General features: G+C 38.9%; 3 protein-coding genes across 6 annotated transcripts in view; 2 read left to right on the top strand and 1 right to left on the bottom strand.

Annotated features, from left to right (window-relative positions):
* The window catches only part of snx13 (sorting nexin 13), an 85,438-nt gene that overhangs the window by 19,811 nt on the left and 49,275 nt on the right, over nucleotides 1-16,352 (bottom strand). The gene's annotated exons all lie outside the window — the stretch shown is intronic.
* fam133b (family with sequence similarity 133 member B) lies at nucleotides 1,346-8,166 on the top strand. 4 transcript variants are annotated; one of them, XR_011585535.1, is made up of 12 exons: nucleotides 1,346-1,473; nucleotides 2,371-2,468; nucleotides 4,014-4,092; nucleotides 4,228-4,347; nucleotides 4,438-4,470; nucleotides 4,890-4,961; nucleotides 5,109-5,207; nucleotides 5,321-5,362; nucleotides 5,570-5,662; nucleotides 7,117-7,167; nucleotides 7,451-7,725; nucleotides 7,876-8,166. XR_011585535.1 is itself a non-coding variant. In XM_070847078.1 (11 exons), the coding sequence occupies exons 1-11, from the start codon at nucleotides 1,450-1,452 to the stop codon at nucleotides 7,544-7,546; spliced, it is 804 nt and encodes a 267-aa protein (XP_070703179.1). In that variant the 5' UTR covers nucleotides 1,346-1,449; the 3' UTR covers nucleotides 7,547-8,166. The 4 variants fall into 4 exon arrangements, 3 of the variants coding, with proteins under 3 accessions (XP_070703179.1, XP_070703178.1, XP_070703180.1); XM_070847078.1 differs by having other exon boundaries at nucleotides 5,324-5,362; nucleotides 7,451-8,166; XM_070847077.1 differs by having other exon boundaries at nucleotides 7,451-8,166.
* Nucleotides 9,482-12,122, top strand: grna.2 (granulin a, tandem duplicate 2). The gene is made up of 6 exons (XM_070846366.1): nucleotides 9,482-9,637; nucleotides 9,905-10,054; nucleotides 10,180-10,482; nucleotides 10,690-10,863; nucleotides 11,236-11,379; nucleotides 11,655-12,122. The coding sequence occupies exons 2-6, from the start codon at nucleotides 9,905-9,907 to the stop codon at nucleotides 11,781-11,783; spliced, it is 900 nt and encodes a 299-aa protein (XP_070702467.1). The 5' UTR covers nucleotides 9,482-9,637; the 3' UTR covers nucleotides 11,784-12,122.

The following is a 16,352-nucleotide window of genomic DNA, read 5'->3' as shown; positions in this document are numbered from 1 at the left end:
AGGAGAGACTTGACTCAGAACCTCAGTGAAATTTTGACTGTGCATGATATTTATGTATTTTTATTTCATTATCTGAAGAGAACAAATCTGATTGAGAAGATATGGTGGTTTTGTGTTCTTGATTAGTTTTACTTATTTTTTTATTTTATGAATCTACTGTTAACACTCCACACCAGCTGGTGGCGCTAATTTGCACCATTTTGTTGTGCATGATGAGAAGTCGCAAAATTTCCAAAGATCAGATCATCTATAGGTCCCTCATGACAACATCCACTTTTCGGGGGAAAACAATCCCTTGTCCCACATAGACAGCGACAGCATCCACACTTTAACAGGCAATTTAAATTGTTAAAGCTACACTTAAGCGATGCTGTAGAGTCGGTAGCACCGGGATTTAATCCCACATCACTGATCTGCTGCTCCCCTGCCATGTCCTGAAAACAGTCAATGGACGAGTAAACCGTTTCCATAAACTGTATTGGCCAAGTTCATTCTGGTTAGATAACATCATCAATATTTATCAAATAGTGGATTCTGCTGTCAATGGAACAATTAATGGAATTGGTAAATTAGAGACCTTATTGAAAAAAACTGAAAAAGGCTGGTTTGTATAATCTGTATGAATGAATGTATTTAAATACTTCCCATTTTTATTTTTAGCCCAAAGCATTTGTAGTCAATTTCTATTTATGTACTGTAAATAAAGACAGTGAAACTTGTCTGTTAGCACATGCAGGGCAGAGAGCCTGTGAGCTCTTTGCAGAATCCAGGTAGCTAATAATTGTATACAAATTCATAACCTGAATTAAAAAAAAGAATAGCTTGTAGTTGGACCCTTGTTCTTTATGGTTACTAGCAGTCAGTCTGGTCGGAGCTCAGGCTCCACTGACCGGGCCAACATAAGTTAAAGTATAGGTTTATAGGCTGAAACGTAACGTTAGCTGAGCACAGTGCTAATGCTAGCTAGCACACTGTCAGTGGACCAGGACTGAAAAGTAAAACATGTCACCGGTAGTTTGCTCACCTGGAGACTCGGTGAGGTAAAACCAGGTGTCGGGTAGACACCTGACATTAATAACCAGCCTGATGCTGGAGAGTGAAGGGACGGGACTGAAAATGGACCAAATGTATCTTTTCCGTGTATCTTGCGCTTTACAGGTCGTGCAGTTGTATAAAAGATGTATATTTGCCTGACTCCGTGTCTTCAGGCCATTTCTAAAGTAATTTAGGTGGTCTCCTACTAGCTTTGCTTCGTACCTCTATTTTACATTAAAGTCTACGGTGAGAGCTGTTTGTTTCCCTCAGTAAGAGGCGGAGACGTGTCGCCAGCTGAAGTTCCCGGATGATCCGATCTAATCTGTAGACAGTTTGATGAGCTAGTTCAATGTTAGCAAGGTAACATTAATGGTTGTCCTCTCTGTTGGATATTTTCCCCCTTACTAACTCGTGATGGGCAAGAGAGACAATCGAGTGGTGAGTAATGTCACACGACCTGTATGTAAAACTGATTATTATTAATACAATTTGATAGCAGAGCAGAGCACATAGCAAACAAGCAGAGCCTAGCTTTAGCTAGCATCTAGCTAATGTGTTCCTCCGTTATGTTTTCTGGTGCTAGGCCTAGATAGTGGCCACTTTAGCTAAGCGTTAGCACATCTAAATGTTGTGAAAACACAACATAATGTCATTAGTTTTATTTGAGCATTTTCAACTGTTTTAATTTAAAAGCACCGTGTTGTGGCTAACGCCAGAGCCTCGGCACCAGTGGAGCTGTGCAGAGCTGCAAATGCTAAATTTAGCATAGCTCACAGCATGCTGGACAATATCTTGACGTGGTGAAGTTGCGCAGTGTTTTTTGTTGCTTCTTGAGTCTGTTTACAGCTATAAACACTTGCAGCTTGGCTTTACGTCAGTTCAATGTTTTTGGTTAACCACGGTGGGTTAATAACGCCAAGTCAATTATTTTATCAGTGATGCACATATTATCTCTTGCTAACGTTGCATGTGTTCCTTATGTTTATGCTGTGAATGTATCATGCAGAATTGCTGAGAAATACACTTCTTTTGCTGTAAATTAGGTACACCTAATTAAAACCCTTATACTTTAATACAACGGCCCTGCATTAAAGCCCATCTTCATCGAGGCATGGTAATGATTATAGTGTTAAATTATGTGCAAGGAGGTTTTTGTCCAAACTGCTTTGGAGTGCTGTTTAAGGTTATTTGTGGGATGTATGTGGTACTCTAGAAATATACAGCAACACACTGTTCAACAAAATAACTAATGAAATATACCCAGGTTCCAGATTATTAGGCACAGAGATTGCACAACCTCCATTAATAAATGCTCTCCTCTGTTTGGTGTCCCAGGCTTACATTAACCCCATTGCTGCTGCACGAGCCAGAGGACCGGCACAGAACTCTGGACCTACCATACAGGATTATTTAAGCAGACCTCGACCAACATGGTGCGTAAAGGACAGACCTCCTGGATCACCCCCACATAAATATTTTTTCCTTGATATCAAAAAAAGACAAAGGATTTTCTCATAGCTGTATTATCCTGTTTTTTCCGACTGCCATGTTGCATGCATATTGTGCTGTGTCACAGTCAGATCTGGCCTTTAAAGAAGCGTGCGGTGTGGTTCTTTTCTAAGGATATCCAGAACCAGCAATTGGCCCAAAAGATGGGCAAGATGGATATATTTAAAGTTAAAGTGAATTTTGCGGGTGTGTTTTTATTCAGCAACAAAGTTACTAGTTTTCAAGTCTAGGATTAAGACCGCATTATAGAAACTTAACTAAAATAAGTGTGTAATTTGTTGTCTCGCAAATGGTACATTGGCAAAATGAACAGTTAACTCAATCTGCTGTAATGGTTTATTTTCTATCCTTGTTGAGCGCAAAAGTCTGTACTTAAGCATTCATTCAATGCTTTTTAGGCAAAGTGTGACTTAGGACAGAGGATCTATTTTAAGACTGGTTTTTTAGCATCTGGTTTGCGCAATATGGACAGAAATTACTTTTGGTTGTTTGTCATAAATGAGTGGTTTCAAATCTGGGGCTAAAAAAAACACATGTTCTTATTATCACAGCATACAGGACTTTTTGGGTACTTCATGCATGGTTTAGGTTTTTCTTCCCTAGTGAATTTAAGTGACACTGGCTGGTTAAAATTTAATGTCACAGCAGCAAAATGTGACAGCTTTCACCCTTTTTAACAGTTTTTTACTCAGTGGATTTAAGTCAGTATAGTTGCAATATCAGCTGGGTGCTCTCACAACAACGCAGCTAAAGACTGAGAGCAGAGAAGGAGGTCCTCCGGAATTTGACAGCAATGTATTAACTGGAGGTCAGCTCATTCATTGCCCCAATGCTGATTTCAAATTTAAATTAAGCTTTTATAGTCTTAATTTTTATTGATGTTTTTTTGCTCCCCCAGTGAAACATTTAAAAAGTATCAAGAAAAAGCACTGTCTATAAGTAATTTAGCTTTCTGTAGAAAGTAAAATTAAGTAAAAAAAAAAAAAAAAAAAGATGACTGAATTTGTACAGTTATTTTTGTACCTTTTGCTCCCACTGCATTTTACATGGATATCTCAAATTTTATCCACCAAAATCTCCTGTCTGATAAAATTCTGATAATTTGAGTCTTGAATGAAATTACCTCTAATCTTAGCCTCACAGGGGCACATTCATTTCCTTATTTGCTATTACTCCACTGCTGGTAGCGTAATTATCTTTGCATTACAAGATACATGTGTTTTCACTGCAATATTAAAAAGTAGAAGAGACATAAAATATGTTAGGTAACACTATTTGTTAAACTCTTGTTGTTGAAACCTATAGGTGTAGGCAGATTAATGATCTTAAACACTGCGTGGGGTTAATGTTAAAAGAAGTAGTGATCAGTGAACTTTCTTCAGTTTGGGTAGATGGAAAACTCCCAACTGTCTGCTGATAAGCTTCACACTATAACTTGTAGTACGACTGATTTGCTGTGTCTTCATCAGGGAAGAGTTAAAGGAGCAGCTGGAGAAGAAGAAGAAAGGCTCCAGAGCCCTGGCTGACTTTGAGGACAAAATGAACGTTGTATGTTTGTATTATGTAGACTGAAATATTTGCAGTCACCGCCTGTTTCTTTATCACATCATCAGTCCCAGCCATGAGTTAGTAATGTTTGCTGTATTACAAAAATATTCTTCATATATGTTCTGTTGCTTTCAGAAATGGAGGAAAGAACTGGCAAAAAACCGAGAGAAGTTGTTAGGTGGGAGTGACAAAGACAAAGAGAAAGACAAAAAGATAACAGACAAGGAAAAAGAGGATAAGAAAGAGAAAAAAGAGGTACAGCCTCTCTTTCTTTCTCCGACATCTGAATTCATCTCACTGTGAAAACTCAGCTTTACTTACTTTGGCTTTGTCTTTTGCATTTAGAAAAAGAAGAAAGAGAAGAAGAAATCCAACAGGGTGAGGAGAGACCTCCAGTGTTTTGATGGCCAGCTGTGCCACAGTACAGACGAACATAAACACACACATACACAGTCGTGTTTCCATCACTTCAGAGGACATTACATTGATTTTAACTATAACCACCACTTGCCAAAACCTAACCTAACCCATACACTAACCTAACTCCAACCTTAAACCAAGTTTTCTTTCTAATGTTTTATGATTTGCTTTATGGGGACATATTGTTCCCAGAAGGATGGCGAGTCCCCTCAGTGTGTTAGTAAACATATTAATGTCCCCACAACATGAGTAATAGATGTCTGTCACATACTCTGAGATGATCTCTCGTTGAAGCCTTTCTCTGTGTTGTTCCAATTTCCAAACAAGCGCATAACCTCAAATCTAATGAACCTTGCTTCCATTGTATTTTGGTCAAGCATTCTTCATCTTCCTCCTCCTCATCGAGTTCTGATTCCTCCAGCAGTTCCTCCTCAGAATCTGACGATGAGGTAAGTCATTACAGACTACGAACTCTAAAAAGGCTGTGATCCGTTTGCCTGGCTGTCCTGCACGCCATCTTAACAAGCCCAGATAATTTCTGTACATATAACGCTGCACGACGCTGTTTGATTGCTTCACTCTTTGTTTGTGTGCAGGATGAAAAGAAGAGTGTGAAGAAAAAACGGAAGAGAAAGAAGTCATCAACCAGGAGAGCATCAGACAGCTCAGAGGAAGAATCTGATGCTGAAAGCAAGGTTTTCCTTTTCTTTTTTTCTTCAGTAGAATCAGCTTTAAGCAATTGTCCTAAAGTGACTTATTGTTATTTAAAATGCCACCATTAAATCTAAATGTTGCTTTTCTTACCAAGAAGAAAAAGAAAAGAATCAAGGAAGAAGGGGACAAAGAAAAGGTGATCTACTCTTATTCAGTATCAGTATCTCACTTTTTGATGGTGTTAATTTCGCTGACCCTTGTGTATTTCCATAAATCCTCTGACATTTAAAGTTGTGGCATTCCTTTATTAATTATTGAATCATTGGGTCTGTCTCTCTTAAAGAGCTTGGTCTAGACCTGCTCTTCAATAAAGATTGATTAATATAAATCTTGTGTCCGTCAGGATGACAAGAACCGAAAAAGGAAAAGGAAGGCAGAGCGAAGTTATAAAGACTCATCTTCAGAGTCCTCTGTGGGCTCTGAGGGGGAAGACGTAGTAAGTATTCTTCTTATATAGTTGTAGATCAATCATTAACTGCTAATAGGGCATTCTCAGATGAAAACACTGGACAAGAAAACTGTCAAAAACATTTAATTAAAACAATCTTTTCACCACTTTACCTTTTTCACCATAAGTAATTACATTTTTTTTCTCTACTGCAAGTTTGCCCACAGTCTCACACAGTAAATCGCAAATCCCTCCCATAAACAGACCTTCAGTCATTACATTGTGTTGTCTGTTCCGTGTTCTTCTTTCACATCTTTGTTCCTCTTTTAATTCAAATGTGAGGGAAGGAAATTATCCTCAGATAGTTCATAGTATAGTTTTAATCAAAAAAATTTAATATTTTAGTCTTGTAATAAATGAAATTTGAACATTATAGTCTACCAGTTAAGGCTTTTTGCTGAGCATGTTTAGTGGTTTTTGTCTGAAGGAAACTAACGCCTTCCTTATGTATCTCGTGTACCACAGAGGAACAGAAAGTACATGCACCGGTGAGCCGTTGCTCACCCTTAAACTGTGGTGTATTTCATTAGGACTTAGTTGGCTCTAGTTCTTTGAAGTTCAGGTGCAGAATTAATTCCTTTCAATAACAGTAAATTCCCTGTGCTGATCAGAAAACTGAGTGTGATGGCCCTTACAGAGCACATGCATGGCTGAAGACACTTCAACCCGACGCATTCATACGAGACTACGGTCACGGATCTCTGGTTGTCACGGTCAAAAGTGACTCCCATCTGCACTGCAGTTCTCTAAACTGTTTAACCTAAAAAAAAAAAGCCCAAAGTTACATTTTTGTTTTGTTTCTCCCCACATGGTCGCTCACTGACTGGTTCAGATGTCCAAGCCTCATCTGATCAATGATATTTAAATGACAATTTCAATTGATTAAGTTTCTATCTCTAATTTTAAATCTATATTTACCAAAGGCAGCCAGTGTTTGACCTCAGTTCAGCCTGAATCAGGAGGAAGATTTTGACTCCAGGTTGTGGGATTGACAGCTCAATTCAGTTCAAGTTCAATTCATGACATTAAACCACATGTGAGGCAGGCAAAGGTGGTGGATTTACCTGTCTGAAAAATATGGCGTGAACCACCACCCTCTAAAAAAATGGGAGAAAAAATGTCTCATTTCCCTGGAAACACAGGCAGGTCAGGATTTTGTCATGTTTGCATCCAGTCTGAGTAAACCAAAGCCAAACCTTAAGTTTAGGGAGACAAATTGCCATAGCAACTAATCCCAATTTTGGCATGCTAACCAGTTATTCTCAGCAGTTTATACTAAGACAGTTTGGTCCAGAAACATTTGGTTGATGTTGAACAGTTACAGATGCTTGTAGAAACTCCATAATTGTGAAACCGGACTGTTGCAAGGACTTTTTAGAACTATGTGGAGTTCAAGACATTCCTTTTCCCATGGTTTCATTTCAACTTTTCCCCCCTTATAGGCTGAAGCCAAGAAGAAAAAGAGAAGTAGCGAGGAAAAGGAGAAAATCACAGTGAGCAAATTGCTTAATGTCCCTTTAAGAGTTACAGCACATAAATACGATTTTGGTTTCATTTTGTGCAGCTAGGGAGGGAGATTATTGTCTAATGACAGAAGTATGTGATAGTTAAGATTTACCGTCAGTTAAGATGTTTTTGACAGGTGGTCATGGCCTTGCCTGTGTAGCTACACTCCCTAGAATTCCACATTGTCAATCCAGCTGTGAAATCAGTGTGTAGTTTAAGAGAAAAGAGAGGAAAAAAAGGTGCTAATCATCCATTTTTTTGCGTCCACAGGACAAATCCAAGAAGAAAAGGAAAAGGAAACACAAGAAACACGGCAGAAAAAAGAAAAAGAAGGCAGCATCTCAGTCAGACTCAGAGCTCGACTAACGACCGTAGCTTTACGGTTCTCTCATCCTCCTGACAGTTCACTAGTAGTGTTATTTCTGCCTTTGACTTCAAAAAACTGCTCCCATCCAGCTTCGGCCATCACGCTCAAACAAGAGACCTGTAGACTTGTAATGCTGGGGTTCTGTGACTGAAGTGAACTGAGGCAGGCGCCCATCCCTGTGAGTGGCAACTACCGGTACATACCGTCTGTTGATTTTCGCCACACTGCGTTTTGTAAATGATTGTTCTTCGAGTTACACTCAACAACGGGACTGACATGAATTCCACTTTTTTGTTTGTTTTTTTTCCCCTCATCTTGGACCTTTCAGTTTGGCCGGCTCTCACTCTCACCGTCAGTGTGCTGGCCCTCTCAGAGTTAGTCTCTCTGCTTCGTACCTGACACTTTTAGTTGCTCGATGAGGCTGTTGTGCTAGTGCCTGCGTTATGCATGTAGACCTGATGACCTGATGTCTCGCCAGCCTCATATTGAAGTTGGACTTACAGTAAGAAATGTAAGCTACACAGTCTGCATTTATACAAGGGATAATTGTTCTGTTCAATGAAATGTTACACTGCAGTGTAAATGGGAATTCATTAATAAAGTATTGTTTTAGCCTTTATTGCCGTTACTTAGTTACAACCTTTTATTGTGAGACTCTTGTTCAGTGTTTGTGTGTGTATACTGCATGCAAATCACACAGTCACCCACTGCGATTTGCGTCCTTAAAACATAATGTGCATTCTGCAGCAGTGTAACACACAGTAGGCACGATGTAAAACCTCAGTGTCACTTCAGCTTTCACAGTTTCAATAAGTTCACATCGTACAATCTACAATTGTGAAATGACGTTACAGGATCAAACGATATTAAAATGTATAAGAAGGTCTCTGCAGTTTCATCAGTAGATGACAGTTACAGACCCAGCAGCCTTTTTTTTAATTGCATAGTTACTGGGAGATCATTGACCTGCTTATATGATATCATGTGTCGTATAACGTCCTCTTTTACTGTTATGGCTCAACGGTTTCTGACTTGAAAGTGAGTTACTGTCAAAACAAGTACTGTCTCAATAGCACGTACCAGAAGTGTCAAATCATAAAGGCACTCATTAGGCAGAATGGGCTGATTGTAACAGTATTTGATATTGTTGTTATCATTTCTTATGCATTATATTTAAGAAGCATGTGATTGTTGCTGCTTGAGCCAAGTGACCTCATACATCCTATGTTGTAAAATCTGCAAAGTAACTATAATGCAGTGGAGTAGTACAGTACCTCAGTAAACTATATTGGAATAGAAGAAAGTATGCACCTTCAAATTGTACTTAAGAGTTTAATTCCTCCTCCCACTTCAGTACTTGTAGTTTGATGTCTCTAACTTCTAAACTGAGAGCTGGAGCAGGTTAGAAAAGTGTTTGTTTCTGCCTCAGTCCTGAAGAGAGCGAATATGAGGAAGCTATAACCTTTCAAAGTGGACCAAGTTGAAGAGGATTTGAACACTCAGCCCATAGACTTCAATGTTAAAAAAAGCTGACAATTTTAAAAGGTTTAAAAGGTAGATGTGTGAAAATGTTTTGATGTTTGAATGGTTTCTGTAGCACAAAGTATGCAAGAGTAGTTAAGTGCCAAAAAACATACGGAAGAAGAAAGAGTCAGAATAATAAATAACAATGCTGTTCAGCAGCATTTACACTAATTAGGATAGAGCTTGAAAACATTCCATGTACATTTAAAAGGAATGAGGTTTTACAGGCAGACTGTGTGATATAAACACTGTGATGGTATCAAAGGTTAATGTGAGCCTGTAAAGCCTTTCATGTTTAATCTTTGTGTGTGTTTGTGTTTGCTGCTCCATATGGTGATTACTCAAACTCCTCCGTTTAAAATCCAAGTATGGACAGCGAGTGCGAAGGCGTCCCACAAACATTCACTGTCCTAATCTGACAGTCACAGGACACACGGGTGACAAAATGTTGAGCTTCCAGATTCTGTCCAGTGGGAGGGTCTAAACTGGCTCCTATAAAGAGCGAAGAGTCGGAGGAAGCCTGAGATTAATGACAGGAAGCTGTTGAACCATTTCACTCGCAGAAGGTAAGTAAAAGGAGCTCTGTTAATGTGTATGAAATCCTTTCTTGGCATAACTGTCAGTGAAGTGCTTTGTAAACAGTTCCAACGTCTGTTTAGTGAGGATTTCTTTGGTGATCTCAGTACAAGCTGAGTGAAACTGAAACTTGTGGCAGCACACGAGTAAAAATAACATTTGAGTCATGAAATCTGACTTCAGAACTGAAAAGAATTCATTTTTCTTTTCGCATTTAACTTATTCAAATAAACATAGAAGCTTTCTCTCCCCTGCAGATGTTGAAGATGACTCTGTGGTTGTTGGTGGGAGTGCTTGTGTGGGGCTTTGCTTCCTGCTACAACACATGTCCTGACGGAAATGTGTGCTCTGATTTCTCCACCTGCTGTAAGACTGAGCGCGGATATAGCTGCTGTCCATATCCAAATGTAAGTCACACATAACACATATTATAGCTTGACCTGCAGTCTTAAAAGCTTTTAGGACATTTTTGTCTGGAAAACTGGAATATTTCTTAATCTGTCTGTGTGTGTGTGTGATTATGTGTCTTTAGGCTGCGTGTTGCGCTGACTTGGCCCACTGCTGCCCTTCAGGGTTTCGTTGTAACCTTGTCACCCAGATGTGTGAGAAAAAATATCAGCCGTGGATGAACATACCCATGGTGAAGAAGGAGGCTCCAGAGGAACCAAGCACTCCTGTTCTGCCTCTGTCTCCCCTTCAGGAGCTTGAAAACAACCATGTCCCAGACCAACAAAAGAGCTCAGTCATCCATTGTGACAGCTATTACACCTGTCCTGATCGCACTACCTGCTGCAGACACCCAAAAGGCGCCTGGTTCTGCTGCCTGTACTATCCCGTGAGTTGACCTAGATAACAACGTGCAATAACAAACGACTGTAAACACACAATTGTAATGAAATTTCTTTAATTTAATATTCACATTAACTCAAATCTCGCAACTCAAACTATTTTTTTTTATCATTACACACAATTCAGTGTTTTGCTATTGTGGAGTATTGGTGCTACTCTGTATTGATTTTTAGATTAAATGTGTGCCTTATAGGGCAGGTGCTGTCTGGATGGCTACCACTGTTGTCCGTATGGCTACGACTGTGACTACACTTACACACACTGTGTGAGACAAGGCCTGACATATCCCTTCACTCCCAAACGCGCTCTGTCTTCAGTCCCTGCCTCTCTTATTGCTACTTCAGAGGTCAAAAGTATCCTGCAAGAGGTAGGAAACAGTAAATGTGCCTTTCTAGATATGGTGTATAAGTCCTGGGATGAGTTTTCTGAGTGACTGTTCATTCGCATAAAGTTTTAAAGGCCCAGAGAACCTATTTTCTCAATTAGTTGAGCAATGGCGCCCAACGAGATTATAGTGTTTTCTGACAAAGTATGAAAACTTTTGGTTGTTGAGCTTTTTTCTGCATTTATTTTTTCTGCAGTTTATCACTAATATTTAATATTATATAGAAATCCTTGCATTAGAAACCAGATCTATCATTAAAATTCATTATCTAATATATTAATAAATACATATTTATGATTAAATATTTAGATAGTGGGCAGGGTATAATGGTAAGTGTGTGCTTACCTTTTGCAGACACCAATGACAGCTCTAACAGAAGCCAGTGGTGGAATCCATGAGGCCGGAGTCATTCGCTGTGATTCCAAGTTTTTCTGCTCACAAGGGATGACTTGCTGCAAAGGACCCAAAGGCCAGTGGAGCTGCTGTGCCTACCCACTGGTATGAATTGTGCATCAAATGTTAAAGCTAGCACAAAATATAGGTGCAGTGATCTGAAGGAGAACAGTTTGGTAAAAGTGCTGAGACAAACAGGAATGTAGAGGGTTTGATTTTCAGAATAATTCAATGATCAACAGAATTTGAAAATGAGTCTGTCCACATCATTTAACACCACAAACTGATGCAGGTGATAAAGTTTTAATGTCTTTGTTCTGACTGTAATTTGTTAGTCAATACAGTATTTTTTTCTAACATCAAGACTTGTTGTGATCCAGGGCCAGTGTTGTATGGATGGTCAGCACTGCTGCCAGTATGGATATAGCTGCGACCCCACCTCCCTGTCGTGCAGAAGATGGTACTCTGAGATCCCCTCAGGTTCACAGGAACAAGCCAAAGCAAACTGAGGACATGTTGTTAAAGTTTGTGCACCGTGCCAGCTCTGCTATCGCTTTGGTTCAATCTGTACTCAATAGAGAAAATTCCCAAATTTGGGATCAGATGTAAATGACAGTTTAATGATTACGTAGTGTGCTTACAACCTCTCTTATCTGTATTGAATATAATGAATAATACTGTGCACTGTATGGTGTCACACAAGGGATACCACAAGGGATTCATTTTCAGCAAGCAGATTAGCAATATATCTTGAAAATCTTTCTATCTATGACAGTAGTGAAATGATATTTACTATGGAAAAATTTAACATATGGACATTTTTAAATAAAAAAATATGAAAACGTAAATGAATTGCTCTTCATCTATTGTGTTGTCTCGTGCTGCAAATGAGAGACCACTTCCCCGTATTTCCCAGAATTTCAACTAGCCTATAACTTTTTTTTTTTAATTCAATGTCAATCAATTAAAACAAATTAATCGCACAGTTTGCTGTAATTAATCATGATTGATTGCTTTTTTCCCTTGATCAGATTCACAGAAACAATGCAGAATCCATACTAAAGAAGTATATTTAAACTCAAATACTGCTGTTTAATAGTATCTTTTTCACCTTAAACACAGATTCTTGTCTGTGAACTACAGATTTTCCAATAAAACTATCAAGGCATCTAAACTGAGTCAGCATAAGAGGCATGATTTTTGTATACACTAACAGAAATAATAGGGAAAAACCCCAAATGAGTGGAGCGCAACACCCTCTTCAAACACACACACACACACACACACACATTAAACAGGCCTTGACTTTTTTATGTGTCGGCGATAACAGATTCAAAAAGTGGACGGACGCAGGACGGATCATAGTCTGTGATCTGAATGCTTGTGGTGGCCTGACAACGGTGGAGCAGCGACCGTAATCTTATCTTTATCACTTTACTGCTGAAAACACTGTTACCCATGTCAGAAACACACTCATAAACACTAGTAAACGAAGAGTAAAGTTTGGAATCAGGACAGTGCACACTGAGATGATCGCTGCCCACTGCAGGAAGTTAGAGAGAGGAAGAGCAAAATGCTTTTATTTTGAAGGGAATAAACGGAAGCCTCATTTTAATTCCGATAATAAAAAAAAAAGTAAATGTGCAGGTGAGAGACCACTTCCCCGTGTTTCCCAGAATTTTATACTAGCCTATAACTATTTTTTAAAAAGATTAAATTTCAGTCGATTGAAACAAATTAATCACATAATTTGCTATAATAAATCATGATTAATTTCTTTTTTCCCCTTGACACTGAAGGTGGTAATAAGGATTTCCGTTGAGGATTTCTTTTTCATGTATGAGTGATCATTAGTAAAGAGTGTGTTTTTGTTCATTTTATTTTAACATGGGCAAAATCATAAACTCCTTGGCAAAAGTAATTACATAAAATGAATAAAAAGCAGAAAAGTAGAACACAGTTGCTGTGCATTCATCTCAACGGACATTCAGTTGTTGATGTGTCATGATAACAAAGCAGGAAACAAGGGCCGACCCAACCGTTGGCTGAGTTGCCACTATGTGCCACTGAAGTGCCGGTGAATAATCACTCATGTGATGTCTAGTGAGTTATAATGTTATTACTGAGGTAGTGTGTACAACACAACACAACACAACAGAAGCAATACTCCCAGTGGCTTTGGCAGGTAGTGGCTCTCGCTGTGTCTTCATTACACCAGTAAACCGCAATAGCAACTCATCACTGGAAACTAAAGATTAATAAAGACATTCAGCATATTTGTAGGTTTCTGTCTGACTCTAAAATGTTACATTTTATCTCTCTCACTCTCATTTTCACCATGGCCCTTTGATACCATTTTAAACAGTGTGGTCAAATAGAAATTGTGAGCACATCATCTGTGGTGTGGTGAAACCTTCACTCTCATCTCAATCTCATTGGCAGACAGTGCATAGCTTGGATCATGCTTCAATGAGTCGCTATATTTTTTCATGCTGCTTACCTCCATTAGCATAGTCATTGTGCACCGATTAAATGGGCATGTGTTGAAAATACGATGTAGACTAAAAGTATAGCTGCAAAATGCCATTTGGGCCACGTAAAACCCTGAAGACGTAGAATCATGTAACTGCTGCCAGATTTAATGATGACACATTTAATTACTGTATGTCACTTAGCAAAACATCTCACCTGTTAATAGATCTTTTTCACAGAAGAAATTTTGACATGTCACAGTAGGAAAAGCACAAAAAGAAGAAGTGATGATGGCTGAGTCCCATTATGCTACACTGTTGTGAAAAGGGCCTAATGGCATGCTTAGCAATAGCAATTTAATTTATATCATTTTGTACAATTCAGTGTGCTTTACATACATCAAGAATAAACATTACTATATGAAATTAAAAACAAAAAAAAATACAATAGAATAAAAAAGTAGTGGAAGTACAGATGCATAAAATGAAACATAAAGTACATCAACTAGAATAAAGATGCAGTGAAAGTGGCCTCCACAGTGTTTCATCTTTTTCTGGAGGAGATCGAGGCAAAGTCATGTCTTTTTCACTGACCTGAACGTTTGAAGGCTTGTTTTCTCCACGTCTCAAAGGCCCACAGATGCTAGGTATGAAGCAGTGCTTGTAAACAAACACTCAGACTTCCTCATGGCGTACCGGGCTGTCACTCAAAATGCCACAGCAATGTGTCACAGTGGCGGCAGCTGCTGGCAGCAGTCAGTAACATATCGACATGCCATAACATGGGCCTTGTGTTTATTAGCTCTCCAGTGTCAGAACAGCCGATTGTACTCCCAAAGTTGGCTGCTGTTCTATGTTATCTGTGACACTATCCCCTTGATCACCAGGAGGAAGAAATGGCAATAATTTTCAATATCGATTACAAATGCAACACAAAGTGTCAGTCCTACCCACAAGGCCAGAGAAACCCCCTGCCACTCCAGTGGTAGGAGGTAAGTCTAATAATAAATTCTCTTCCTCAGTGAAATCAATTGATGAAGCTCAATAAAAGTATTAATTCGTAAAAAATAACAATAGAAGACTTGCCAGGAGCGGGTTTGGAACTTGGACTCAAGTTCACAGTAACCAGCATCAGTCATGATGTGCTTAGTCAGTTGTCACATTGTAAAAACATTTTTTTTTACTGTTGACTGCAACTTGTTTTTCCAGTAATGACTTAACACCCAATGATTTCCTCATGTTCCTCCACCCAGGAAGGGAAATAGGCTTTCCAGTCATTCTGTACGAGGCCTTTGATGAAGTGTCTCATAACTCCAGTAATTGCATTATATAATCTGCTATTTTGTAACGTAACTAAATTAGATCTTCATTTATTTTCCAGACTTGCAGTGTCTTCACCTCACGCACTGACTTTCTAAAGTTTGCAGCCAATGGCAACTGTCCCTACTGCTTCAAGAGAATTCAAGCCAGTGAGACACATTTGATGAGAAAGCACTATCTGTTTGCAGTTCATTTTAATGAGGATGGCACTGGTGAGATTTAACATTAAAATCAAAATATGATGATACTTTCATTGTAACGGCCTACCTCAGCAACTTTTAAATATGCTACCTGATTTTCGTAGCATGGAGGTGTCCCAAACATGCCATAACAGTGTTCTTGTAAGCCTTCAGCCATTCATGTTTGCAGGAAGTAAATAGGCTATCTTTTCTCTTTTCAGAAAAGTGTATTGTACCGCGTATGTGCAAAGACGGGATCCAGGGCAGAGGTCACTGGCACTGCCCCTACTGCCTCGAGATCATTCATCAGAAATGTAACTTTGAGAGGCACATATCTAAACAATACCGTATGTACAATTTCTTGGCATTCTCATGACTTTTCTGCCATTTGACCATTCCTTGGTTCTGTTGTAAAGGCACGTTTCCTGTTCTGCTTTAGATCACTGCTGTGCAATAATGCCGTCACCAATGATACAATAATGATGCTGGTATTTTCACTGGCTAAAGGTGATTTTTGACCACTGTGTCTTTTTACTTTACAGGTTATTCAATACTGCAGCAAAGCCAAGATGCAGGTTAGTTTGTAAAATGACTGATGCCCCCCAGTTGTTTGAATAACAAAAGACTTGACTAATAGTGTTTTAATTACTCTGAGAAACTCTTGGCCATAAGATAATCAAATAGTAAGCCTTTCCTTCCCTTTTTTCTGTGCTCTCTGTCAGTGGAAACATAGTCAGAGTTGTCATTTGCTTAAAATCACAATGAAAAGTGAAAATATATTTTTGGATGTGTGTAAATTCAGCTTAAATCAGCCCTTGTAAAAAATTTGAATTATTTTGTATTTTCAGTGAAAATCTATAAAAAACAAAAACAATGTGTTGATAGGCAGCAGAGGTGCTACAGACACAGATTTGAATTCACAGAGGCATACAAATAAATAGTTTGACAGAGCACTGACTGCAAAGAAATAGATATTTCTTTCTTGAAATAAAAGACACTGCTGTGTCCCTTCCCTTCAGAGATCGAACAGCCGTCTGTCTCTGCCTTTGAGGACGAGGTTCCCCTGAGCCCTGAACCCTGGAGTCAGCAGGAGTTCAGCAGTCTTGAC

This window comes from Pempheris klunzingeri, chromosome 16 (genome assembly GCF_042242105.1).
Source record: "Pempheris klunzingeri isolate RE-2024b chromosome 16, fPemKlu1.hap1, whole genome shotgun sequence".
Taxonomy (NCBI): domain Eukaryota; kingdom Metazoa; phylum Chordata; class Actinopteri; order Acropomatiformes; family Pempheridae; genus Pempheris; species Pempheris klunzingeri.
The sequence above is the reverse complement of the archived record's forward strand: the minus strand, read 5'-3'. Positions and strand labels throughout refer to the sequence as shown.